The following is a 26829-nucleotide window of genomic DNA, read 5'->3' on the forward strand; positions in this document are numbered from 1 at the left end:
AGGGAACCGTGCAAGGATTTAGAGTTGGAGGGAGGGAGGAGATAAATTGGAGTCAGAATTAGAGATGAACTAGTGGAAGTGGGTCAGAATGAGGGTGCTTTCTGGCAAGCGTCCAGGGAGGAAAGGTTGGAGGGATCAGAAGTGCATTTCCCTGTGCTGACTTTGGGGGTCAGGAGCTGCAGTGGGGGTGGGGTCAGCATCGGTGGGTGGGAGGGGAAGGAGGCTGGGATGGGGCGTGATTAGGGTTTGGTCACGTTGCGCGGTCCACCTTCTCCTCTGACACCTCATTCCACAGGTGTCAATACTGAATAAGTACTCAGAAGCTATCAGGGGGAACTTGACCAAGATCATGCGCCTTAAAATTGTGGCTCTGGTGACGATAGAAATTCACGCCCGGGACGTGTTGGAGAAGCTTTATAAGAGTGGCCTCATGGATGTCAATTCCTTTGACTGGCTCAGCCAATTGCGCTTCTACTGGGAGAAGGTGCGGCTGGGCCAGTGTTCCATTCTCGTGCCCTAACCCAGATCTTAGTGCTTCACTTCAATTCCTGCTCTCCAGATACAGTGATATCCTAACCCAAACCTTAGTCCCATCACAGCACCCTGTTCCGACTCTTAGCTGTCTCGAATCTGCCGAATCAGGTGTGGCAAATCACTTTTCCAGAGTGCCCACTCTGGGTGTCACCTGATTGGGACCCAGGAAGACTTCAGACAGCTGCTGCACTGGACTGGGGTGGACACGTGCAGCGTGACACCCGGTCTCCATCTCGGCCATAAACCCTTTCTCCCTTCTAACTCTAAACTGAGTCCCCAGTCTTCTAACTGCAACCTCCCTGCCACCTCCAGCCTTCCTCTCAGCCATTGCTGCAGCTCCGACTCCTCCTCCAGGCCCACCTCTCTCTTACTCTGCCCTGTTTCTCCAGGATCTCGATGACTGTATGATCCGCCAGACCAACACACAATTCCAGTATGGTTATGAGTACTTGGGTAACTCTGGCCGGCTTGTCATCACTCCCCTGACAGACAGGTTGGCTGCGATAGTGGGGAGGTTAAACGGGGTGCTTGGGGTAGGGCAGCAAATGCTGGGCAAAGGCTTCCAGGAGTCCAGCTTGAGTCCTGCCTCCAATCCCCAGGTGTTACATGACCCTGACCACGGCACTGCACCTGCATCGAGGTGGATCCCCCAAAGGTCCTGCAGGCACGGGAAAAACCGAGACCGTCAAGGACCTGGGCAAGGCCCTTGGCCTCTATGTCATCGTGGTCAACTGCTCTGAAGGCCTGGACTATAAGTCCATGGGCCGGATGTACTCAGGCCTGGCCCAGGTCAGTATCCTGCCAGCCCATCCCCGAGGCCCCTGAAGTATCTTTCAGTTCCAGAAAATCAGCTGAAACCCAGATCTGGTTCAGTGCTTTGTTACTGACAAAACTGCATCACCACAGTTAGTTCTTACAACTAGGGAAGTCCCTGCACCTCCCTGAGCTTCACTTGGTGTATTACAAAACCAGAAGATGATGTAAGGATCAAATAAGAGGATGCACGTAAACCTGTGCACACCATAGGCCCTCAGCACTCACAAGCTCCCTACTCCAGTCTCTTTCCAACTCGCACCTTTTCTGGCATTCCCTGAGATCCTCCTTCTGGTCTGATGGGAAGTTCTAGCCAGAAACTGCAACGGCGCTACGCAGCCCCCTCCACTCCCCCACTCCCCCACCCGACACACACACATTTTGGAGGCTGCTGTTCCTATGCAGATATTTCAAGGAGGATGTGTTAGTCACAGATTCTAGTTTCTCCCAGTCTGGGGATACTTTTCTTGCTCCCAGCAACTCTGCCTCCCACCCTACAGACAGGCGCCTGGGGCTGCTTTGATGAGTTTAACCGCATCAACATTGAGGTGCTGTCGGTAGTGGCCCAGCAGATCCTGTCCATCCTCTCCGCCCTGGCTGCCGGCCTCACCCACTTTTATTTTGAGGGCTTTGAAATAAACCTGGTGTGGTCCTGTGGGATCTTCATCACCATGAATCCTGGTAAGGGCCTGGGGGTAGAGGGGGTTCCCAGTGGGGAGAACTGAGTGTCCAGGGCAAATAACTGTTCATCCTCCCCTCCCCTCTTACAGAACAGTGTATTTAGCCAAGTGAAATGTGGCTAAAGACAATAAAGCGTAAGAGAAAGATAAACAGATGACTTTTGGGGGAGAAGGGGAGGCAGGCTTACTGTTCTCCCTGAGGGGATTAATACTTGCTTATGTGCATATACATGGCCCTAGACTTTCAAGGTACTTAGAGCCATCTTCTTTCTTTGGACTGGCTCCCAGAGTTCTGGCCTCTCTGCCATCCCTTTCGCAGAACAAGAGAATCTCACCAGTGTGCAAGGCCTAGGGTCTCTCGTGACCGTTGCCTAAGAGCAGCTCTGGAGGAAAGATCGAGAAGAAAACAGGAAAGGGTTTCAATATTGAAAGTCTCAGAGAAACAACTGTGATTTCTATTAGGAAATACATGGAACTTGGAGAGATGGGCATTTGACGGCTCTGGGATTTGAGTCTGAAGCAGGGCCAGGCAGAAAGTAAGGGAAGGGCCAGAGGTAGGAAAGAAGAGCAAAGTGGTTGGTAGGGGAAGAGCCAGGGCCGAGGTGAGAAGGGAAGAGATCTTGGAGTTGGAGCTGGGGAGAGAGGTAGGGATGGAGCTAGGGATAGGGTAGTTGGTTGGGAAGTGGATCTTTGGGAAGCAGTTTGGATTCTGAATTAATGGCGCTGTTTTCCAGGCTATGCTGGCCGCACAGAGCTTCCTGATAATCTTAAATCCATGTTCCGTCCAATTGCCATGGTGGTGCCCGATTCTACTCTTATTGCAGAAATCATTCTCTTTGGGGAAGGCTTTGGTAACTGCAAGGTATTCTGATAATCTCTGGTCTCCAATTACTTTATTTCCCTTCCATGATTATTCCCTAGACTGAGGAACCCCCTGGAGGCCCCATAATCAGCTTATCCTACAAGGAATGTATATGACTGTCAGTAGGATATGAAGGCAGAAGGATCCAGAGGAGGGAGGTCTCCGCTCTATGATGTCACTAGTCCTTGCTGGCATGATCCCCAAGACCTTCTCGTTAGGGTTGTTCATAGAGCGCTGCCCGGCTGCTCCAAGTCCCGGGACCTAGCTTCTTCCATCTGTAACCGTCCCTAGATGAAGCAGAGGAATTCATGGGGAGATGGATTGTTTCCTTCTCTGTTTGTCCTCCAGATTCTGGCCAAGAAGGTGTACACACTGTACTCGCTGGCCGTGCAGCAGCTCTCCAGACAGGACCATTATGACTTTGGCCTACGTGCCCTCACCTCCCTCCTGCGCTACGCTGGCAAGAAGCGCCGCCTGCAGCCGGATCTGTCTGATGAAGAGGTGGATGGAGGACACGGCCCTTGGGTCTTAACCGCCATTGTCCCTGGTCATATGCACCGCCACTGAAGTTTGTCAGATCCTTACTTTCACTAGATTAGGACCCGCAGCCTTCTGCCCATCCCTGCATTTCCTGAGCTCCCCCTGTCGGATTGCTAAAGACTAGCTCAGATGTTTCCACTGTTCTTGGCTCCTGCCTCTCGCCCCTTCGGAGAGGAAAGGCCTTGTGTTCCTTTAGCCTGCCTCTCTATGTCTTCCCATTCAGGTCCTCCTGCTCTCGATGAGAGATATGAACATTGCCAAGCTAACCTCTGCCGACGTGCCGCTGTTCAATGCCATCGTGCAAGATCTGTTCCCCAGCATTGAGCTGCCTGTCATTGACTATGGCAAGGTATTTGTTCCTTAAGACTCTCCCTGACCTCATCTGTGAATGTGGACCTGGGAACAGGACACCTGGCTTCCAGGCCTCGTTCTGCCATTCACCAGCTGTCACCCACAAGCTGTGACCTTGAGCCCGACAGCTGGCCTCTCTTTGGGCTTCCTTATCAATAAACTGATACAGACCTCTTCCGACATTGTACTCTCTCACCCAGCTCACCCACTCAACTGCCTCTCCTCATCAGTTCCAAGACTCCATTGAGATCACTGACGCGCTGGCCTTTCTCCTTTCATTCCTTTCCCTCTCCTGTCCCGACTTCTCTTCTCATTCAGGGAGCTTTGAGGAGAGACCGCTATGTGTTTTATGTGAGAGAGCAGTGGAATGGAAGGGCCCAGAGGAGGAGAATTAGAAAGTATAGAAATTTTCTTCGCTGGCAGTATGTTAGTTCAGATACCCTGAATGATCCTTTCAATTGAAACCACGAAAATGTTGGCAAGGAAACTGCTCTCACTACTCCCACTTAACGTGAGGAAACTGAGGCCCAGAGAAGGAACTTGCTCAGGTTCACATAGCTGAAAGCTGGGTGCCCAGGCTGGCTGACTTTAGTGCCCAGTCTCTTGACTCTGCAACTGGCCAGCTTCCTCAGGACTGAACACTGCCAGGGTGCAAAGGGCCCTGGTGCCAATTTTTTTTCCTTTTTTCTTATTTACCTGGTGCCATTTTTAACAGTTTGAACATTTTCCTCCCAGGCATCAGGGAGCTTTTGAAAGTTCTTCCTTTACAAGCCTTACCCTTTTGTTTCCACTTCCTGTATTTGCCCTTCTCTCAGCTGCGGGAGACCATTGAGCAGGAGATTCGAGAGATGGGCCTGCAGACCACCCCGTTCACCCTCACCAAGGTTATCCAGCTGTATGAAACCAAGAACTCCCGCCACTCCACCATGATTGTGGGCTGCACGGGCAGCGGCAAGACGGCCTTATGGCGAATTCTTCAGTCTTCCTTGTCCTCCCTGTGCCGTGCTGGGGACCCCAACTTCAACATTGTCAGAGTATGGAGTTGGGACAGTGAAGCCACTGGCGGAGACTCGAGTAGCAGGAAGACAACGGAGGCTGGGGGAGAAAGGCATGGGTGTCAGGGAGGCAGAGCAGACCAGGAGTGGTGGCTGGGAGGAGATGAGCGAGACGGGACAAATACCTGGAAACAAAGGGAGATCTTGGGATTTGTGTCTGCCAGCTGCTCAAAAGCCCCTTCCCGTGTCTTTTTTAGGAGTTCCCTTTGAACCCTAAGGCATTGTCCCTAGGGGAGCTGTATGGGGAATATGACCTCAACACTAACGAATGGACAGATGGCATCCTGTCCAGTGTCATGCGGACGGCATGTGCAGGTACCCAAAGGATCATGGGGCGGGGAGAGCAGAGGCCTAAAGCATCTAAGGGAGTAGGCAGTCTGGGGATAGAAAGCAAAATTTTGGGGTAAAAATGCTTGAGGAATGCTGAGATACAAGGACACAACTGCTTGCATCTCCAGGGAGATGAATGTGGAGGGAGGGCTTGGTGAGAATGCTCTGGTTTCCTTACCACCCACCTTCTACCAAGACGAGAAACCGGATGAGAAGTGGATCCTTTTTGATGGCCCTGTGGACACGCTGTGGATTGAGAGCATGAACTCTGTCATGGACGACAACAAAGTGCTGACCCTCATCAATGGAGAGCGCATCGCAATGCCTGAGCAGGTGTGGGGCCGGGGTGGGGCTGCCGGGAAGAGCAAGGAAATCCTCAGAGAGGAGGTCCTAGAGGAATGCTGAGGAGGGGAATGCCTGGATTCAGGACAACCTGTGACTGGAGAAGAAATGCCTGTCTACCATGGATGGTGAGAACAACTGTATAGAAAAGAATTGTTCCCAGGATGCACTGTGTGGACTGAGGCAGCCTCATTGCCACTGACGTACAAGGGATGCCCTTCACTTGTGCACCCGGGGTTATAATTCACGGGCTGTGAAGCCCACTCTTTTCCACTTGCTCAAACAATGCAAGCAAGAGAGTGATTGTTCATAAGGATGACCTGGAATAAGCTCTAGTTTCTTTTAATGAGCAAATCATTTGTAAAGCTGAGGCCTTTATTCATCCTGCAACACATGGTAATCAGTAGACACTTGAGGGCATCAGAATTCTGGGTTTTTTTATTATTGAGGGAAAGAATGTTCTGACCAAATGTATCCTTAGGTGTCTCTCCTGTTCGAAGTGGAGAACTTGGCAGTGGCCTCTCCAGCCACTGTGTCTCGCTGTGGGATGGTGTACACTGACTACGCTGACCTCGGCTGGAAGCCCTATGTTCAGTCGTGGCTGGAGAAGAGGCCAAAGGTGTGAAGAGGATGGAGGAGAGGAAAGTAACCCGTGGGGCTTGGCAGGCACAAGGATAATACGGGGCCCTTGCTTATTCAACTATAGGTGGAGGTAGAGCCCCTTCATCGCATGTTTGAAAAGCTCATCAACAAGATGCTGACCTTCAAGAAGGACAACTGCAATGAGCTGGTGCCCGTCCCGGAATACAGTGGCATCATCTCGCTCTGCAAGCTGTACTCAGCCCTGGCCACGCCAGAGAACGGGGTGAGCAGGGACCAGGGCGGGATGGGCTCGTGAGTTCCCGGGACAACTTCAGGGAAACTGTCTGAGATGGAGCTGGAACATGAGGCTTGAGTGGAGCGGAGACGCCAAGGGGAGGCCTCACCCGCCAGCGCCACCGAGGCAGTGAGGCACGAGCATATTCGTGCGCATGCGCGATGGGAGGCCAAAGTGAGGGCTCTACGTCAGATACAGTGCACAGTGGGTCTCCCTGTCCTTTCCTACCCAAACCTGGAAGCTAAGGATAGTTTGTTTGGTTCCTAATTTCTTCATCCTTTCAAAAATTAAATATTAAGTCTTGTGAGGCCTTAGGATGTTGTTTCTGTTGGGAGGAGCTCCCAACCTAATCTGATGAAGCATTTTAGAAATTTTCAGATTAACTAATATTTAAGAAAATTTTTGTGTAGTTTAGAATTATGGAGTAAGGAACAGGCTTAAATACTTTTCTCTTGAGATTAAATCACTGCCTGGAGATGGTTCATATTGCTGTTTGTTTTTTTTTTTTAATCATTCTTATTTTACTTTATTTTAAAAATTTAACTATAGTAGATTTTCAATATTTTGTTAGTTTCATGTGTACGGCTTCAGATTGTTTCCCATTATAGGTTAGAATAAGATATTGAATATAGTTACCTGTGGCTCATATTGTTTTAAAGGACATTGCCAGATAACTAAGGTATTAATGTAAAGTTATATAATAATTAAGGTCTTTAACAGTATGTGTCATTCCTGGTATGGTTAATATAAATTCAAACTGTGCAGGTGAACTTTCAAGGTGACATATGGGAAAAGGACAGTAACACAGTGTCAGTGGCACCTGAGTGCTGAGGATTGGCCGGGTAGGGGAAAGAACACTGGTGAACAAAGAGAGGAGGGCATCCTATGTAAAGAGAACAGCTTTTGCAAAAACACAGAGACACGGGCATCAGTCCTGGCCAGGCAGGGTGGGGTGAAGGGTGGTTTTTAACGTGCAGTCCCTCTTTGGTGTAGCAGAGACCCCGAGAAGAGGATGGTGAGAAGTGCTGTGTGTTGGGGTGAGCTGGAAGAACAGACTAAGGATTTCATATTCAATATAGTAGATTCAGTATGGTAGAGTCTCCATACAATGTCCAACCATGTCTTTCTAACTCAGTAGAGAAGAAACTCAGGGAGACTGCTAGGCTACAGGATATTTCAGGTTTATCTAAACGTTTTGATTTAGGTTTATCGACAACCATATGGTTTTCCAAACAGAACCAGGAAGAGAGGGAACCTCTAAACCTTTGTGATGAGCTGCCAAAATAGATCCCTCCATCTCTTACAGATTTAGAGTATTTCCCCTTCTCATTTTCCACCCAGGTGAACCCAGCTGATGGTGAGAACTTTGTGTCCATGGTAGAGCTGACATTTGTGTTCAGCATGATCTGGTCTATGTGTGCCTCTGTGGATGAAGAGGGCCGCAAGAAGATCGACAGTTACCTCCGGGAGATTGAGGGCTCTTTCCCCAACAAGGTCAGGGCCCCCAAACCCAGCTGTCCTATTTTTCTGTTTTTCCAGAACCCACCTGTATCCCTGGTCCTTCGGCTCTTCTTGACCTTCAGCCTGCTGCCCACCTCTCTTTCTTCCACCCAGTGGTCTGCAAGCGCTTTTTCTGGGCAAGAGAAAGCCAAAGGGTGGCTTTGGTAACCCAACATACATTCCCTCTGCAGGACACAGTGTATGAGTATTTTGTGGACCCCAAGATTCGGAGTTGGACATCATTTGAGGATAAGCTCCCTAAGAGTTGGCGCTACCCTCCGAAGTGAGAGCTGGGCCTTGTTGGGGGCCGGGGGGGGGTGGATTGGGCTTGGGGGCTACAGTTGGTGGGAGATGTGATAAGAGAGCAGGGGGCGCAAAAGTGGGCTGTAGAAAGAGAGAGTGGATCCCAGGGCAGAGATGACTTTGGGGTACAGGAAACAGGACAGGGTAGAGGAAATGGGAAAGTGTCCTTAAGGAGAATGCCCAACCCCCAGGCCCCACAGGAGGCAGGGTCGGTGATTAGAGAATGGTGATGTGGGAGGGAGATAAACACTGAGGGGCAGAATGAAGCAGGAGTTAGAAAGGAGTAGGCCGTGACCTTGAGACACAGTCCCTTTTCCTCCCCAGCTCCCCCTTCTATAAGATCATGGTGCCCACTGTCGACACTGTCCGCTACAACTACCTGGTGAGCGCCTTGGTGGCCAACCAGAACCCCGTCCTGCTGGTGGGTCCCGTGGGGACTGGAAAGACCTCCATTGCCCAGAGTGTCCTGCAGTCTTTGCCCTCCAGCCAGTGGTCAGTGCTCACCGTCAACATGTCTGCGCAGGTGTGTGGCAGGACCCGGGGGCCAGGCCACCAGCTCCCTGCTCTCAACCTGCCTCTGCTCTCCCTGGGGATCCAAGTGCCTGACCCTGTATTTTTTTGGGGGGACCCAAACATTCATTCTGTACCTTTTCCACCAGACCACATCCAATAATGTGCAGAGCATCATTGAGAGCAGGGTGGAGAAGCGAACCAAGGGCGTCTATGTGCCATTTGGGGGCAAAAGCATGATCACTTTTATGGATGACCTAAATATGCCAGCTAAGGACATGTTTGGGTCCCAGCCACCCCTGGAGCTGATTCGCCTCTGGATTGACTATGGCTTCTGGTATGATCGAACAAAGCAGACCATCAAGTACATTCGAGTAAGCATCCTGAGAATTTGTTCTTCAGGCCTCTGTTCCCTTTGATGATAGGTTCAGTCCCTGACCCTGCTGGGACCCCAGGAACCCCAGCATAAAAGCCTACAATCCTGTATGCCTCTCCACACAAACATGTGGCTCCCAAGCTATCAGTTCCTATTAGTAACTCTCCTCATTGACTCTGCCCTGTGCTTTGTGACCAAAGGAGTCTGTCCTCCAACTTCCACGCATTTTCCAGGCCTTTTCCACCTCACTCAGATGGCAATGCTGATGCCAGCCGGAACTGTCCATAACTCCCTCTCCAGGCCTCCCATTGTTTCAGACACCACCTCCAAGTATCAGTTCTCCGCTCCACATCCAGCATCCAGGCATCTCCCTTCAGTCCTGGCTTTTCTCCCGTGGGATTCTGAGCGTCTTGTCTGTTTCTTTTTCCTGAATCAATGGGCAGACATTCCAGCCTGATTTCTGGGGCACCCATCTATCTGGCACTCAGGGTCAAAAACTCACCTAATAATATATTCATGTTTCTGAGAAAGAACACACACATATACACAGACACATGTATGTATGTACATAATTAAATATTTTATAAATATTTATTGTATACAAATCTATTTATATAAATAAATAAATTTATTTTAAAAATAGAAAAAAAGAAAGTCTGGAAGACATAATCAAAGGTTTTTTTTGTTATTTATTTTACATTGTCTTTTGGGGGGTAATTAGATTTATTTTTATTTATTCATTTTTTTTTAAACTGACGTACTGGGGATTGAACCCAGGACCTCATGCATGCTAAGCACGCACTCTGCCACTGAGCTATACCCTCCCCCTGTTTCTTTAACTTACCTTTATTTTCCAATTTGGGTAAGTGGATTATAACAATGAAATGAGAACAAATACATTACCTTAGTAATTCTATAAAAATGTCCTGAATCTCTGCCTTCTGTTCACCTTTCCATGCCCCTCTTCCTGTTTGTCCCTCCATCTCCTCTCCCTCCCATCTCCTCTCACATCCTCCCTATTTCTGGGCCCCCTCTCTTCCCCACCTGTCTCTCTGCCCCATCTCACCTTTCTCTCTAGGACATGTTCCTGATGGCTGCCATGGGCCCTCCTGGGGGTGGACGGACCGTCATCTCCCCAAGGCTGCAGAGTCGCTTCAACATCATCAACATGACCTTCCCCACGGTGCGGGCATCCTGGGGGCTGGGAGCGGGCTCTTGTAGAAGGCAGAACCACCCGTGTCCCGGAGAGTGAGAGGACAGGTCACAGAGGGGCTCAGGGGCCCATGGCCCCCAGGCAGAGTTGCATTCAGGGAGCTGCAATATATGGAGGGGAGCCACCCTCTGCAGGAGCCTTTGCTCCTGCTGAGCTTGGAGATCCACAGGATGCGAACTGGCAGGCGAGGCCTAACAGTCCCTGTGGGCAGACAGTGGGGCCCAGACAGACGAAGGAAGGTAGACCCTCCAGAGCAGAGAGCTGGGAGCTGACCAGGGCTGGGGGGAGGCGAGCAAGGCTCTCACGGGTGCCAAAACCCCTCAGAAATCAAGATAAATAATATTTTAAGGCAATATTTTTAAAAATCAATGCCAAAACTTCATAACGAATAAAACACCAAAATTTTAAGTAAGTGCAAGGTCAGTACAGTGCCGTGCTGAGCATATCAGAGCCGAGGCAGAAGGAAAGACCAACAGCAAGGATTTGAAATGTTGGTTTTTGTTCATTGTGAACAGCCTGCATTAATTTTGATTCCTAAGTATTGCACTAGAGCATTATTTCCCTTGATTTCTGAGTTTTTTTTGGAGCCCCCGTCCTCAATTCTGCCCCCAAGACGAGCGCTTTACTCCCCTACCCCTAGTCTCCGCCTTGGCTGAATGGCCAGGGGCCTGTGAAAATGAGTCCAGGGCCTGTTCCTAGGAGTCCCAGATCATCCGGATATTTGGTACCATGATCAATCAGAAGCTTCAGGACTTTGAGGAAGAGGTGAAGCCCATTGGGAATGTGGTGACTGTGGCCACCTTGGACGTGTACAACAGTGTGGTACAGCGTTTCCTGCCCACACCTGCCAAGATCCACTATCTCTTCAACCTTCGAGACATCTCCAAGGTGAAGCTCCGACTGACCTTGCCCCTTTGGCCCAGCACAGCCTCCTCGGAGGCATTCTCTTCTCCTCAAAGTCGGCTTTGGAGCTTGATAGCATCCCACACAACCCAGATCACCTCCATCCTAGAATGCTGCTTTCTCTAAAACTTCTGGAGCACCTCTCTCCCCTCCTTCCATCCCACTGGCTGCGCCTCTTCCCCAGGTGTTCCAGGGCATGCTGAGGGCCAACAAGGACTTCCATGATACTAAGTCCAGCATCACACGACTCTGGATCCACGAGTGTTTCAGGTGAGGTGCCTGTGCCCCCCAGATCCAGGCCTCCCCAAGCCCAAGCCTCACCCACCCTCCTCCAGCCATTCCCTTCCCTAGGGCCACTATCCTCTTCATTCCCAGATCTCACCCCATCTCCCTCCCAACAGAGTCTTCTCTGACCGACTGGTTGATGCGGCAGACATGGAAGCCTTCATGGGCATCATAAGTGACAAACTTGGCTCCTTCTTTGACCTCACGTTCCATAATCTTTGTCCCAACAAACGTCCTCCTATCTTTGGTGAGCTGGGAGCTGTGGCTCCCATAGGCTGGAGACTCTTAGGAGATGGGTTAGAAGGAGAGTTGGGGCACGGAGTACCTTTGGAGAAATCTCTGGAGGACCAGGCATTGAGCTCCGACCCCCTCTTCCCATGGCCCAGGGGACTTCCTGCGGGAGCCCAAGGTGTATGAAGACCTGACAGATCTGTCAGTGCTGAAGACAGCCATGGAGAATGCTCTCAATGAGTACAACCTGTCACCTGCTGTTGTGCCAATGCAGCTGGTGCTCTTCCGAGAGGCTGTTGAACACAGTGAGCCCTTCCCTCTCCCCTCCCCTCTCCAGCATCCCAATTGCAGGGTATTCCCAGGAAATAGGGATCTCTTCCCAATCACGTCAAGGAAGTTGCCTTCCTCCCTGACCCCTTGTGGGCCCTTGTGGTCAAGGGTGGGGCTCTTCCTTGATGGTGGTGTTTAATAAACATGGTGAGGTTAAAAGTTGACTTGCTACCAGGCCTCAGGCACTAACTTCTTCCCACACTTCTTTGTCCTTCTGCTGCAGTTTTGGGCATCCCAGTCCCCAGCTGAGGGCCTAGAGGTCCCCTGGGTTTGCTCAGCCGACTCATTATCCTCACCCCTCTGTCTCCCACCCTCCAGTCACACGGATTGTGCGGGTTATTGGACAGCCTCGGGGCAACATGCTCTTGGTGGGCATCGGGGGCAGCGGGCGCCAGAGTCTGGCCCGCTTGGCCTCGTCCATCTGCGAGTACATCACCTTCCAGATTGAGGTCACCAAATGTTATCGGAAGCAGGAGTTCCGAGACGGTAAGGCTGATTTCTGAGATGCAAGAGGGTTTGGGGCTGGGAGTGAAAAATCAGATGCCTGACTCCCTGTGAAGCCGGGTAGAGAGATGCTCCAGGCCCCTGTTGGGTATAAGCCGGTGTCATGTATGTGTCGCAGGCTGGGGGAGGGTTCCTGAATCTCAGAAGAGGAATAGGGACAGGATGGTGAATCTGAAGAGTCTGTCTGTGTCACCTGGCCCAGATATCAAGCGTCTGTTTCGCCAGGCTGGGGTAGAGCTCAAGGCCACGTCCTTCCTTTTCGTGGACACCCAGATTGCTGATGAATCATTCCTAGAGGACATTAACAACATCCTCAGCTCGGGCGAGGTCCCCAATCTCTACAAGACAGATGAATTTGAAGAGGTTCGATCCCTTCCACGCCCACTACCAGGTGGCTCTTTGACTTTCCCCACCAGCCCCTGAGGAAGTGTGATCCCAGAGGATGCTACTGTGGCACCCCCTCCATCCAGCCCCCATTAGATGGAAGAGCTGTTCTTCTTCAGCCTTCTGCCCTCGAGAGTCCCTATTGGGCGACGCTGCTTTAAAACCCACCCCTTGTCAGCCCAGCCTCCCCTGCTACCCCTCCCCGACCCAGTTCTACCACTGAACCCTCAGCCCTCTGCCTCTGCGTGGCTTCTGTGCAGATTCAGACACACATCATAGAACAGGCCCGGGCGGAGCAGGTGCCTGAGTCCTCGGACAGCCTCTTCGCCTACCTCATTGAGCGCGTGCGCAACAACCTGCACATCGTCCTCTGCCTCAGTCCCGTGGGCGACCCTTTCAGGTGACTCCCTTTACTGCCCTCTTCTCCCTCTGGGCCCTGCATCTGCTGGGGGGCCCTCATCCCCTCTTGGCCTCCTTGCTTTCTGAGTGTGAGACTCAAGACTCCTCAAGACTCAGGAATAGCGCTGGCCTCTCCAGCCCCACACACCCCATCTCCTTTCCTAGGCTGTACTTTCTTTCAGGAAGTTCCTGCTGACATGGGAGTCATCTGCTCCCTTTTGGTACAGCTAGATCGGTTTTTATTTTTTCCCCTTGGAAAGAGGTGGTGGTTTTTGATTTGTTTTTAAATGTTTAATTGTGGTACCAAAAAAACCACTTAAAATTTACCATTTTAATTATTTTTAAGTATACATCTCAGTAGCGTTAAGTATGTTCACATTGTTGTGCAACAGATCTCTAGAATATTCTCATCTTGCAAAACCATAACTCTATATTCATTAAACAACTCCCCATCTCCCCCACCACCCCCAGGCCCTGGCAATCACCTACTTTCTGTTTCTGTAAGTGACCACTCCAGCTACCTCGTAGAAATGGAATCGTACGATACTTGTTTTAGTGGGGCTGGCTTCTTTCACTTAGCATAACATCCTTGAGGTTCATCCATGTTGCAGCACAAGTCAGAAGTTCCTTCCTTTTCAGGACCGAATAATATTCCATTGGGTGTATACATCACATTTTGCTTATCCATTCTTGGGATGACTAGATTTTTAAGGGCATCAGGAAGGAGGAGGAGGACAGAGAACTTGTACAGAGAGGCAGTTTGGATTAGTGTTTTATTTATTTTTTTAATGTTTGTGGTTTATGGTGTATTTACTGTGCACCAGGCTCTGTGCTAAGCATTTCACAGGTGTCACCTCATTTGTTATTCCCATCTTAGAGATGAGGAAACTGATGTTCAAAAGGTTATATCACTTTCTCAAGATCCATACCTGGATAGTGTGGAACCAGGTCTTCCTTACCCCAGAACCTGCTTTTAGATCCTACACTGAACTGTCTTAGAGGGAGGAGCAGAATCTGTACAAGGAGATACAGGAGCACCAGGATGAGGTTTTTTAGGTTCTTGGGGAGCGGGTGGACCTGGGACAAAGCCTAAGGCTGGAGGCTGAGTCTGCAGATGGACTTAACTGCCTCTTGAAACCCTCGCCAGGAACTGGATCCGCCAGTACCCAGCCTTGGTGAACTGCACCTCCATCAACTGGTTCTCAGAGTGGCCCCGCGAAGCCCTGCTGGAGGTGGCTGAGAAGTACCTGGTGGGAGCAGACCTGGGGACTCAGGAGAATGTGAGTCCCTCCTCCCCATCTCTCCTCCCCCCGGCACCTCCCGCCCATTTCCGTTCACTGTCTGCCTTTACTCTTGCTCTGTCTCACATTCTTTGACCATTGGCCTCAGATCTACAGGAAAGTGGCCCAGATCTTCGTCACCATGCACTGGTCAGTGGCTCAGTATTCCCAGAAGATGCTGTTGGAACTTCGAAGACACAACTACGTCACACCCACCAACTACCTGGAACTTGTGTCTGGATATAAAAAGTACGACGAAGAGTAGGGGGCATGGAGGGCTAGGGAGCTTGGTGACTTTTGAGGGCAACTGGTGAAATGATGTAATGGAAACTCTTTGGGAGCTGGCCAAGGGGACCGGCTTGAGGACTAGGGTGCTGATGTGGAATGGCAGAGATGCAAGGGGTCTTGATTCTGCCCAGGAAGTTAATCACAGAGCGATAGGGTTTCCAGGGGTGTGTCCACCTCAGGGGCCTTCTGGCTGAGACTCTTCCCCTCACCTCTCTGTCTTTATCTCCTGGAATGATGTCTCTTTTCCCAACAACAGTACAACCATGACATTACATTATGGGGATATATGGCAATATATGTCCTCTTCTTTCTGCCTTTAACATTTTCTAGACTTTCCACCATTGCCAAGAATTATATATTCATTCATTAAAGTGTGTTGAGTGTCTTTTTATGTACATGACACAATAATAATTTGCTATGAAGGATGTAAGAGAAATGTAAAAAAAAAACCCTCATTTATTGGATTTAGTATTTTAATCAAGGTGAGAACAAAGCTATTTGTGATAATGATATCCAACTTATTCATTTAATATGTATTTTTGAGCACCTACACTGTGCCAGGCACTATTTTAGATACTTGTAATATATATGCCAGTTAACAAAATAAAATCCCTGCCTCCCCTGACTACATAGGCTTGTATCTTGTTTACTAGTCCCCGGTCACTATGCTAAACCCTTTGCATGCATTTTCTTGCTTAATCCAGAAAACAACCTTGCATTGATTTTTTTTTTTTTTGGCCTGTACAATGTTAAAACGTTTTAAATGAGTTGCCAACATTTAAAACTTGAGAGCCTTTAGAAAAATCCAGATTTCCATTCTCTCTTGAAAAATCAGAAATTGTGGCCATACTGAGCCCACATTCATTCTCAAATGGGGAAAAACAGGTTGGAGCCCAGGGATGGCCACCCCCTTGGGAGAGGTTTGTGTTTTCTGGTTCACTGAAGCCCCCGAGCCACTGCCCAGCAGGGAACAGTGGAAGATTCTCAAGTACGGAAGGGGTGTGATGGAAACGGCGGCTAGCAAGCTGATTCTGACAGTGGTGTGTAAAATACATTAGAGGGATGAGAGTCTGGAAGCAGGAAGACCAGTTGGGAGGCAGCTGGCAATGATCCAGGCAGGAAATGATAAAAATCTGACTAGGGTGCTGGTGGTGCTGGTGGTGGTGGCAATGGGCAGAAAGATGGGGACCAGAGCTGCGCCAGGAAGGGAGACTGTAAGGGCCTCTCCTTCTTGGGGGCCCAGCCTCCCCCGGCACCTGATCCTACTCTGTCCGCCAGGTTGCTGGCAGAGAAGCGGCAGGAGCTGCTGAACCAGGCCAATAAGCTGCGGACCGGGTTGTTTAAGATCGATGAAACCAGGGAAAAGGTGGAAGTGATGTCGCTGGAGCTGGAGGATGCCAAGAAAAAGGTTGCTGAGTTCCAGAAGCAGTGTGAGGAGTACCTGGTCATCATCGTGCAGCAGAAGCGGGAGGCGGATGAGCAGCAGAAGGTGCCCCCCCACAACGCCCCTTGCTGCCCCGCCCACCTGGCAGAGGCTTCCTGGTCCCCTCCAGTTATGGGGCAGGGGGTGGAGTTTCACGCCTCCTGTTTTCTTGAGCTTTCTCTTTTATTGTTATCACCACCACTGTCACCCCCACTTTTGCTCAAGGTGAAGAAGACAAGACCCTCATCTTCTTTTCATCCCTAGGCCGTCACCACCAATAGTGAGAAGATTGCAATCGAGGAAGTCAAGTGCCAGGCACTGGCTGACAATGCCCAGAAGGATCTAGAAGAGGCGTTGCCAGCCCTGGAAGAGGCCATGCGGGTATTGGACCGGAAGGGCTCAGGAAGGGACTGGGGCCGGCCTACTTTGTTCTCAAAGTCCCTGGGGAAGTGGGGAGCAGAGGGGTACTTCAGTTGGGTCCTGTTTCCATAAAGGACCTCTCTTGCCATCTGAGTTGACTTTGGCCCTGCTCCCCAAATTACTCCCTTTCCCCAGGCCCTGGAGTCTCTGAACAAGAAGGATATAGGAGAGATCAAGTCTTATGGACGGCCCCCTGCCCAAGTGGAGATAGTGTTGCAGGCAGTCATGATTCTTCGAGGCAACGAGCCCACCTGGGCAGAGGCCAAGAGGCAACTGGGTAAGCTAGGAAACCAAGAAGTAGTTAACACCAGTCCACCCAGCGTTCCTTAATCATCTGCTGGGCGGCAGGCACTCGGAGAGGCAGAGGTGGATGACGCATTGTCCCAACCCTCAAGAGCACAGAGCCGGGGGGAAGGTATAGCTCAGTGGCAGAGCGCGTGCTTAGCCTGCATGAGGTCCTGAGTTCAATCCCCAGTACCTCCATTAACAAACTAAACAAATAAACTTAATTACCTACCCCCTGCAAAAAAGAAAAAAAAAGCACAAAGCCTAGTAGGGAAGAGAGGCATAAATACCAGCTAGGGTTCTTTGGCTGTAAGTAATAGAAAACGACTCATCTTAAGAGAAAATAAAAAGAAAGAATTGTCATAAAGATATATCTTTATCACAGAATGTATCACAGAATTCAAGGACAGGAGTGCCTTGGCTCCCCCACCAGCAAAAAGGACAAAAATCAGAAAAGGGAAAACAAGAGTCTTTCTGTTTCATTCCTGTGCTATTTTTCTGCTCTGAGTCCCGTTGCTAGAATGTAGCCTGTCCACCGTGGTTTGGTGACCCCTGCCCTTGAAGAAAGTGCGAAGTATATAGAAAGCGTGGCGTGTGGGGTGGTGGGGCTGGGGTGTTGAAGGTAAGTGACAGGAGAGGAGGCTGGGAAGACTGTGGAGGCCCTGGGAGCTTCGAGCTTCTAGAGGAGGGAGCAAGGTCAGCTGAAGGGACTCAGGGTGAGGCCAGATGCTCTGGCCTTCGGTACTGAGCCCAGGATACACGAGGCTGTGCCTAGTTGGGGGGGTGGGGGTGGGCCCTCTGGCTGAGGCCCCTGATCTTCATCTCACAGGGGAGCAGAACTTCATCAAATCACTGATCAACTTTGATAAAGACAATATCTCAGATAAGGTCCTGAAGAAGATCGGGGCCTACTGCGCCCAGCCCGACTTCCAGCCTGATATCATTGGCCGCGTGTCGCTGGCTGCCAAGTCCCTCTGCATGTGGGTTCGGGCCATGGAGGTGAGCGGTGGCGAGGCGGAGGGGAGCAGTGCGGCCAGCCTGGGAAGAGGACAGGTGCACCAGGAGAAAGCTGGGGTGGGTGGGTGGCAGGTGAGTACCTGGCTGTCTCCCCATAGCTGTACGGGCGGCTGTACCGGGTGGTGGAGCCCAAGCGCATCCGCATGAACGCTGCGTTGGCCCAGCTGCAGGAGAAGCAGGCAGCCCTGGCCGAGGCCCAGGAGAAGCTGCGTGAGGTGAGCGCTACACCTGAGTTTCCGAGGTGGTCCCTCTCCCCAGTTTCTGATTTCCGGACGCTTCATTACTACTCATTTCTCCCCGTCCAGTTCTACTCCCCTCTTCCTTACAGTCTTATCTGCCTCCCGCTCTGCGTCACCTCGGGCTCAGAAAGCTAGGCCGATGGCAGAGGGTTACAAAGACACAGGGCGCTGTCCCCCCGGGGGCCCTTTCCGAGACTGACCTGGGAGCTGGCCATATTGTCGTCCTTTGCTGAGGCCCTTTGGGGATGGACCTTGAGGTAGTAACTGATGAAATCTGTGTGCCAAATGGGTCTTTGCTGCTTGGACCAGGAGGAATGTGGGGGTGTTGGAGCCAGTGCTTGGGGGAGGGGATGGGGTCGTCTGGAGGTAGAGTGTTGCTCACTGTGAGCGGGCCAGACAATCCAGAAGGTGATTTCCTGCAAGATGTGCACACAGGTAACTCTCAAGCCAGGCAGGACATTAAGTGCTTTATCAAAAGAGTTCAAAATTCTTCCAGTCTATCATTTAATATTCTATCATTGATTCGATAGGTCATACAAATACATCCACGTGGTTTGAAATTCAAAAGGTACAAAAACATATCCAGTAAGAAGTCTCCCTCCCACCTCTGCTCTCTGGCCACCAGCTCCCTTCCCTTGAAAGCAACCAATATTACAAGTTATTGTTTATCCATCCAGCTGTGTTCTGTGCTGATATAAGCACATTTCCCCCCTTTTTAAACATAACATACACCTTCCTATCTTACTGACATATATTGAAGATTGTTCTCCATCCGTGTGTGAAGAGGCCCTGCCTTCTTTTCCCCACCGCATGTTATGCCAGTGGACGGCTAGACCATCGTTTATTTAACCATTTCCCCTCCCCTTGCTGATGGACATACTCATTGTTTCCAGTGTTTCTATCTTCACTTGTCCTCTAACTTGGTTGATAATATCTTTAACTGGATAGAAAGCTTAAATGTTTATGTCATCAAAGTTGGCCATACCATTTCAAAATGTTTTAACTGAACCAACTACAGAGAACATTCAGGTCCAGCCTCCTCAGACGGGATGAGGAGCCCAGGGTTTAGTGAGAATGAGTGGCTGGCTGGTTACGGACAGGGCTGGGGCTGGAACCCGCGCCTCCTGGCCCCAGGTCATTGTTACCTCCCAGCCTTTCTGGAAACCTTCACTCTTTCACTCTCTCTTTTTCAAGAGTGAATAATCATAGGTGTGGCAATCCATCTGGAAAGGTTTCTCACCCCTGGGTGACTCATATCCTGGGCCAAATAATTAGAGGTTGTTCCCTTCATGTGTGAAATGTGAGGGAAAAAAGGGAGCTGTGAGTCAGCTGCCAACAATGTCATTCACTGGACGGACATTTGTAGAGGACCTAAGGTTAGGTGTCTGGTGGGGAGTCCACACCCCACCCTGAAGACCCCTAGTTGATAAGAGTAAGTAGACAGGGAACCAAAACGTCTCCTTTGTTACTGAAAAGGCTGTGAAGTGTAAGATCCAAATGCACCTTTTACCAGAACCTCAGAACCAGGCAACCTTACCCAGCTGCTTGCAGAGAGCTCTGTGCTGATGCTGGGCTCCACCCCAGGCCGAAAGAGCAAGAACCTCTCATGGAACCTGGAAGCCAGCAGTCTGAAGCCTTCCCTGTCAGAGCCGCACAGAGAGAGGAAAGCCTGCACAGAACACCAGTGGTCTGGGAAGAGGCCAGAGACCAGCTGGATCGCGTGTCAATCCAAATCTTGAGTAAATAGTTTTAACCATTACCCACTTGCTTGGGGCCCTGAAAATGTATTTTCCCCAGGCCCAGTTCTGACGCACAGCAAGAGCCAGGAACCACCGGCTTAGAAATTGCCCCGGAAGGCTCTGAAATGAGTCAGAACAGAATTTGCATCCACTATAGTACTCTTAAATAAAGCCACTCCTGCAGACAACATCTTTCCTCTGCCCAAGCCGTTTCCTAGAAGTTTCTGCTTCAAACATCCCGCCTCTATAGAAATAGCTACCCACCAGTGGTCAAAGCTGCAGCCGCCTATCAAGGTCAAAATAATGCAGGGTCGGCTTAAAGACTTTCACTAAGGCTGCAGAAGTTAAAAGTCAATCACATAAGTGTAAAAACCCACCGGACCTAATACGAGCCTCTACAGATCACCTAACTCAAAACACCTGTCCACGCCCCGCAGTCTGCCCAGGAAACCCCTAGCCCCGCCGAAAGCTTCTTGGTGGGTTTTCTGGTCTGCAAATATGTGTACTGTTGAAGGGATCTGAGATCTACTGATATTTTATGCCCGAGTTCCAAACAAATTGAGAAATAAAACAAAAGGTATTTGGCCAAAAATCACCTTTAAAGGCTAGGTTGGAGGATGTGGCCGAAGTCTGGGAGCAAGCAGCTTCCTTAGTAGTGACCCCATCTTCAAACAGACTTACCTGGTCTCAGGCATTGCCAAGGGGCCAGAGAGGAACTCGTGCCCACTCCTAATAGAAAAGGGCCCGAGCTCAGTTGGAAATTCCCAGTTTAGTCTTCCCAATTTTACCAGTCAGATCAGTCACCACCTCTCCTGGAGAAGGGCTGAGGAAAGGTCCTGGAGGAAGTCTTCCCACACACAAGAGACTGACGGGGACAAAAATTTGTAACAACACATGACCCCCTAGAGGGAAAAATAAACCCAGAGATAAGTCAAGTTACAGAGACAAACTTAAAAAGCAGACCTAATCTAATTGGTATCCTCAGAGAGTGATTAAGGAAGAAATGACATCCACAAAACAAAAATAGGATGATCAGAGAGAAAGTCCAAGCAGAGACAAAGAATTCTGGGAAATTTAAAAATGATCAAAGTATGACATTTGGTAGAAGGATGGGAGGACAGCGTCAAGGAATATCATACAAAAAGCAAAACCAGAAACAGAAAACACGGGAGAGAAATCAGAGACTCAATCCAACCCGTAAAAGTTTCTGAAAGCGAAAACACGTCATCAGGGGTAATAGAAAAAGTATTTAACAACCGGTTCAGCACACACAGTGAACTTTCAGAATGTGTCTCAGCCACAAGCAGCTCAGTCAGCCACCTAGTTCACACTGGGCACCAATCCAGGTCATAATATCGATGCTGTTTATTGGCATTTGACCTTAATAATCAATCTAGAAACAGAGCACAGAAGACCAAGTGTGGTCTCTGAATGGGAATGTTGTCAGCCTCGACAACATAAAAATAAAAGTACAGTGTAAAAAGTTGGGGAGTGGATACAGACTGGGGTTGAGGGAAAGGTAGGGCAATGCTTTTGCAGTAGATAAAATAAAATGCAGTTTTAAAGTCTTATTTAAAGTTATAAAGGTACCCAGGAGAAGAGAGAAAACTATTAGGAGTAGAGAGAAAGGGATTGCAGTGTGGAAGTATTAGGGAAGCAGATCTTCATCTGTCACAGCACAGAGTCACTAGAAATAGTCTCAAGTTGATAACCTGGAAATAGCAGCATGGAATATACTTGTAGTATCTGTAGAGGATGCGCTGGAAGGAATTTCAAGAAACAGGTCACGCTGGCTGCCTAGAGAAGGAAGCTGGGTGGCTGGGGGAGCAGGGTTGGGAGGAAGATTTCTCATGCTCTTACGCCTTTTGAATTTTTAAGTTACTTATTCACCAAGTAAACAAAATTAAAATAGAAAAGAAACAGCAGCGTCAAGATGTGCTTATGCAAGTACAAGGATACTCATTACAGCATCGTTAATAATAGAAAATGTTGGGAAGACACAAATGTCCATCAGTAGGAGGCTTGTTATATAAATTATGGTTCCATCACACACAGAATTATTCACAGCTGGTAAAAAGAATGAGGCAGCTTGACAAGAACTGATTTGGAGACAAGTAAAAAATAGTAAAGTACAAAAACCCTTGTTATTGAATGTTCCCATTTCTCTTTTTGAAAAAAAAAATCCTCCATTCAAGAAATGATTGAGCACTATTTTAGGTTGAAGGATTCGGGGGTGAACACGCCGCCGCCCTCACGGTGCTGATATTTTCTTTACTGTGAATGGGCTCTGAGTGTGAGTTCTATCTGGAAAGCGATACTAGAAACTGGTGATAGTGATTCCCTCTTGGGGGTCTGGGGGCTGGGGGCTGGGGTCAGGAGTGGGAGGAAGACCACCCCTTCACTGGATACGCTTTTGTTTCTTAAGAATGTTGATTTTGTGTGAGGTGTATTCACTATTCAAAAGAGACATAAATGGGAAAAAATTATTTTTTAAAAAAGATAAAGCTGATGTTATGTGTGATAATGGTGTTGTGATTATGTCCTTTTTAAAAGAGATGCCTTATGAGGTACTTAGGGTTGAAATTTCATGAGTTTGTAATTTACTTCAAGATGCTTTGGCAAAAAAACAAATAGATGGAATAAATATAGAAAATGTTAACAATTGTTAAATCTTGATGATGGGTACATAGGTATATTATTCTTTTATGGTTAATTATTCTTTTTCCTAGGTTTGAAATTTTTCATAATAATTTTTAATTAAAAAGATGAAAACTACAAAAAAATGCAAATATATATATTTTAAATAGTGGCATAAGCATAATATTCAGAGATACAGAGGTAATTACTGGAAGAAATAAAAATAGAAATGATTAAAAAAAATTTGCTACTGACGAATGGGACTGAGGAGAAAAGGTGGGCTAGAGGATTATTGCTTTTCACTATAACCTCTTTAAATTATTTAGGTTTTTAACTTTATGCATCTATTTCTTGCATAAAAAATAAAAACAGTGAAGAAAACACTACATGCAAAATAAATAAGGAAATACAGAACTATTCGTGGGCTGGCAGCTTCCCCAGAGAACAGTCTCCTTGGGAAGCCAAATTATAATCAGAGTGTTGCTGATGAGCGAGGCCTCAGTGCTGGGAGGTGGTCACGTGAACCTGATGACAGGTGCGACGCGGTAAAGATTGCTGGATGCATGGCCTCCACCAGGGCAGGCCCCCAGCCAGTGTTTCCTCCAAGTGGCCCAGCTGATCACTGAGTGACCCCTTCTTTCTTTAGATGTTAATGCCTTCTAACAGATGACTATCGAGGCTTGACCTGTAAGCCGCCCTGTCGGCCGCCCTGTCATTCAAAGGTGACATTTTGAATCTCCACTTTGCTTTAAAAAATATTCCTTGGAAGGAGAGGAGAATAAAGCTCAGTGGTAGAGTGCCTGCTTAGCATGTATGAGGTCCTGGGTTCAATCCCCAGTCCCTCCGCTAAAAGTAAATAAACAAGGAGGGGAAAGTATAGCTCAGGTGGTAGAGCGCATGCTTAGGGTGCATGAGGGCCTGGGTTCAATCTTCTAGTACCTCCTCTTAAAAAATAAAAAAGTAAACCTAATTACCTCCCCCCGGAAAACAATTTAAAAACTAAAAATAAATCTAATTACCTCTCTAAAAATAAAAAAGATAAAAATTAAAAATTATATATCCCTTGGAGAGCTACCTATCCCATTTCCAAGTTCTTGGAGGTCAACCTCCATCACTGGGCGCAGGTATTGCTCACTTACTGCATGCTGGATGTTGTGCTGCAGCCTGCATTTATCCTTACAGAGCCCAGATGAGGCTCACTGGGCAAAGCAGGGCAAGGATCTGATCGGGCTACCTCTCCCAGTGGAGACACCAGCAGGAAAGAGAACTAATGTTTATCACGTGCACTGTTACGTGGCAGGCACTTCATGCGGCGTCAGCCCCCGCTCCTCTTCATGAAAAGGCACAATTACTGTCCGCCAGTCAGGCGCACACACGGCGTCCCAGAAAAGGCTCTTTTTCTTTCCTTCCAGTTTTATTGAGCTATGATTAACACATAGCGCTGCGTAAGTCTAAGATGTACAGCATACTGATTTGACTTCCATACATCATGAAACAATGACCATAAATTTAGTGAACATCCATCATTTAATATAGAGACCAAAGAAGATTTTCCTTGTGATGAGAACTCTTAAGATTTACTCTCTTAACACCTTTCATGTATAACATATAGCAATGTAATTGTATTTGTCCTGTGGTTCATTGCATCCCTAGTACTTACTTAGCTTACAACTGGAAGTTTGTCCCTTCTGATCACCTTCAGCCAGTTCCCCCTCCCCATCCCCCTGCCTTTGGTAATCACAAATCTGATTTCTTTTTTTTTTTTTTTGAGGGGGGAGTTGTTTTGTTTCATTTATTTACTTATTTATTTCTTTAATGGAGGGACTGGGGATTGAACCCAGGACCTCATGCATGCTAAGCACCGGCTCTACCACTCAGCCTCCCCCTGATTTCTTTTTTATGAGTTTCTTTGTTCATTTGACATATAACTGACATACAACACTATGTTAATCGCAAGCACACAACATAGTCATTCGCTGTCTCTAAATGTTACGAGTGATCACCACATGGTCAGTTCTTGACTTCAGATTTGAGTTATATTCCAGCCTCTACAGAGACTACGGGTGGCAATGGGTTGAGAAAAGGGAGGCTTCTCTAGTGGGCAGAGCTCTTCCCAGGTCCTGTCTCTGGTGTGGGACCTTGAACCTGGGCCTTTTTCTTGAATGGATTCCCTCTTCCTCTCTGCAACCTCTCCTGGGTTCATTCTAGCTTTTTCTCCCTCTTTCAAGGCCCCACCTTAGGTACGGCCTCTGGCATGGAGCCGTGGTTAGTTGTGTGCTATCTGGTCCTCTCCTGCCTGCTTTATTATCATGCTACAAGAGGTGTGTCTCCTACTCAGTCTTGAGTTCCACTACCAAGTAGCTTCCAGGCTCAAGGAAAGAGTGATGGAGGGAAGGGAAAGAAAACTCACCTCATGAAACATATTTGATCTTGTTTCCTCCTCACAACAACCCTGTAATGTAGGTGTTACTGTTCTTACTTTGCACATGAAGAAACTGAGGCTCAAAGAGATGATTTACCCAAGACCATACAGCCACAGCAAGGCGGGCTGGCGATATGAAGCTAGAACAATCTGGCCTCAAGCCCCATGTTTGATCCCTGTACTCTGCTCCCTCCCAGGTGGCCGAGAAACTGGAGATGCTGAAGAAACAGTACGATGAGAAGCTGGCACAGAAGGAGGAGCTTCGCAAGAAGTCGGAGGAGATGGAAGTGAAGCTGGAACGAGCTGGGATGCTGGTGTCGGGGTTGGCCGGCGAGAAGGCCCGATGGGAGGAGACGGTGAAGGTGAGATCCATTGTACCACCTGGCTTCCTCTCTGCCCACCAGTGCCCAGAGCTCCTATCCTGTTTAGGTTGAGGGGCAGTCGGGGGACATGGGGACACTTGTGGGTAGGGACATCCAAGAATGGGACATGGGAGTTCTTCCCCTCCTCTGCTCGCATTTGGTGAGAACAGCAGAAGGAGAGACTTTCTGTTGTGTTAGGGATCTGCCTCCATGTTTAGGTAAGGCTGGAAACCAAGCACACACGAGGACCCTTGCATACAAGCCTCTGACCAGACAGAAGCTGACATGGGGCATCTTGTCTCTACCCTGGCTTCACAAGAGGGTTAGGCCTTATCATCAGAATGTTAACACTGCTGTTACAAAAGAGAACTCAAAAGTCATGAGAATAGGTTAGGGTTCTCAGGGCGCAAGTGTCTAGGAAGGGAAAGACTCTCCGAACTGGTAGTGTCCAGGGGAGAATGCCTTCAGAGTAATCCAAGGGTTTCTGGGGCTAGGGGCACAGGCAGCCTTACACCTCCCCTGCTGTCCCCCAGGGCCTGGAGGAGGATCTGGGCTACCTAGTAGGCGACTGTCTCCTGGCAGCTGCCTTCCTGTCCTATATGGGACCCTTCCTGACCAACTACCGGGATGAGATCGTCAACCAGATCTGGATCAGGAAGGTGAGGGGGGCTCAGGCATGATGACTGAGCTTATGGGCTCTGAGACCAGGGCCTGGGAGTAGCAGAGATGTTGGGAAGGGGCAGGGGTGCTGGGCTCAGATCTCCAGGATGAAGTTTGGGGCTCTTCCCACCCAGATCCGGGAGCTGCAGGTTCCTTGCTCACCCCGCTTCACCTTTGATAACTTCCTGTCTAATCCTACCAAAGTTCGAGACTGGAACATCCAAGGGTTGCCCTCAGATGCTTTCTCCACTGAGAATGGAATCATCGTCACCCGTGGCAACAGGTAAGGATGCTGCTGGGAGCACAAGGCCACGTAAGGGCAGAGCCTGCCTTCTCACTCACGCTTCCTCCTTCAGGTGGGCACTGATGATTGATCCTCAGGCCCAGGCCCTAAAATGGATCAAGAACATGGAAGGAAGCCAGGTATAAGACTTGGGGGCTGATTTGGCCCCTTAGATTCTCTCCCCAAGCCTGGCTCTTCCTCAGGTCCTACCTAGGCTGCTTTCCCCCTTGTAGCCCTCAGCACTTCCTCCATCTTTCCCCCTTGCTCTCTAGGGCCTACAGATCATCGACCTGCAGATGAGCGATTACCTTCAAGTCCTAGAAAAGGCCATCCAGTTTGGATACCCTGTGCTGCTCCAGAACGTGCAGGAATATCTGGACCCCACACTCAACCCTGTGCTCAACAAATCTGTAGCTCGAATTGGTCAGGGCCCAGGATATTGTGGGGCTGGG

The 26829-nt window shown here is 49.1% G+C and overlaps 1 protein-coding gene across 1 annotated transcript in view; it reads left to right on the forward strand.

The window, feature by feature from the left end:
• The window catches only part of DNAH2 (dynein axonemal heavy chain 2), an 81507-nt gene that overhangs the window by 42270 nt on the left and 12408 nt on the right, over positions 1-26829 (forward strand). Inside the window, exons 33-68 of the mRNA XM_032498694.1 lie at positions 296-484; positions 924-1027; positions 1134-1323; positions 1848-2028; positions 2762-2889; positions 3238-3390; positions 3653-3778; positions 4596-4814; positions 5033-5150; positions 5362-5498; positions 5989-6126; positions 6214-6372; positions 7726-7878; positions 8076-8167; positions 8512-8710; positions 8847-9071; positions 10152-10256; positions 10986-11174; positions 11374-11459; positions 11591-11721; positions 11861-12010; positions 12354-12521; positions 12742-12902; positions 13184-13323; positions 14470-14602; positions 14712-14851; positions 16169-16379; positions 16578-16694; positions 16869-17010; positions 17848-18017; positions 18134-18250; positions 25270-25434; positions 25968-26093; positions 26229-26377; positions 26451-26517; positions 26650-26800. Coding sequence (XP_032354585.1) covers positions 296-484; positions 924-1027; positions 1134-1323; positions 1848-2028; positions 2762-2889; positions 3238-3390; positions 3653-3778; positions 4596-4814; positions 5033-5150; positions 5362-5498; positions 5989-6126; positions 6214-6372; positions 7726-7878; positions 8076-8167; positions 8512-8710; positions 8847-9071; positions 10152-10256; positions 10986-11174; positions 11374-11459; positions 11591-11721; positions 11861-12010; positions 12354-12521; positions 12742-12902; positions 13184-13323; positions 14470-14602; positions 14712-14851; positions 16169-16379; positions 16578-16694; positions 16869-17010; positions 17848-18017; positions 18134-18250; positions 25270-25434; positions 25968-26093; positions 26229-26377; positions 26451-26517; positions 26650-26800 — 5329 coding nt within the window. The remainder of the gene's footprint in view (positions 1-295; positions 485-923; positions 1028-1133; positions 1324-1847; positions 2029-2761; positions 2890-3237; positions 3391-3652; positions 3779-4595; positions 4815-5032; positions 5151-5361; positions 5499-5988; positions 6127-6213; positions 6373-7725; positions 7879-8075; positions 8168-8511; positions 8711-8846; positions 9072-10151; positions 10257-10985; positions 11175-11373; positions 11460-11590; positions 11722-11860; positions 12011-12353; positions 12522-12741; positions 12903-13183; positions 13324-14469; positions 14603-14711; positions 14852-16168; positions 16380-16577; positions 16695-16868; positions 17011-17847; positions 18018-18133; positions 18251-25269; positions 25435-25967; positions 26094-26228; positions 26378-26450; positions 26518-26649; positions 26801-26829) is intronic.

The sequence above is a fragment of the Camelus ferus genome, chromosome 16, assembly GCF_009834535.1.
Source record: "Camelus ferus isolate YT-003-E chromosome 16, BCGSAC_Cfer_1.0, whole genome shotgun sequence".
Lineage (NCBI taxonomy): Eukaryota > Metazoa > Chordata > Mammalia > Artiodactyla > Camelidae > Camelus > Camelus ferus.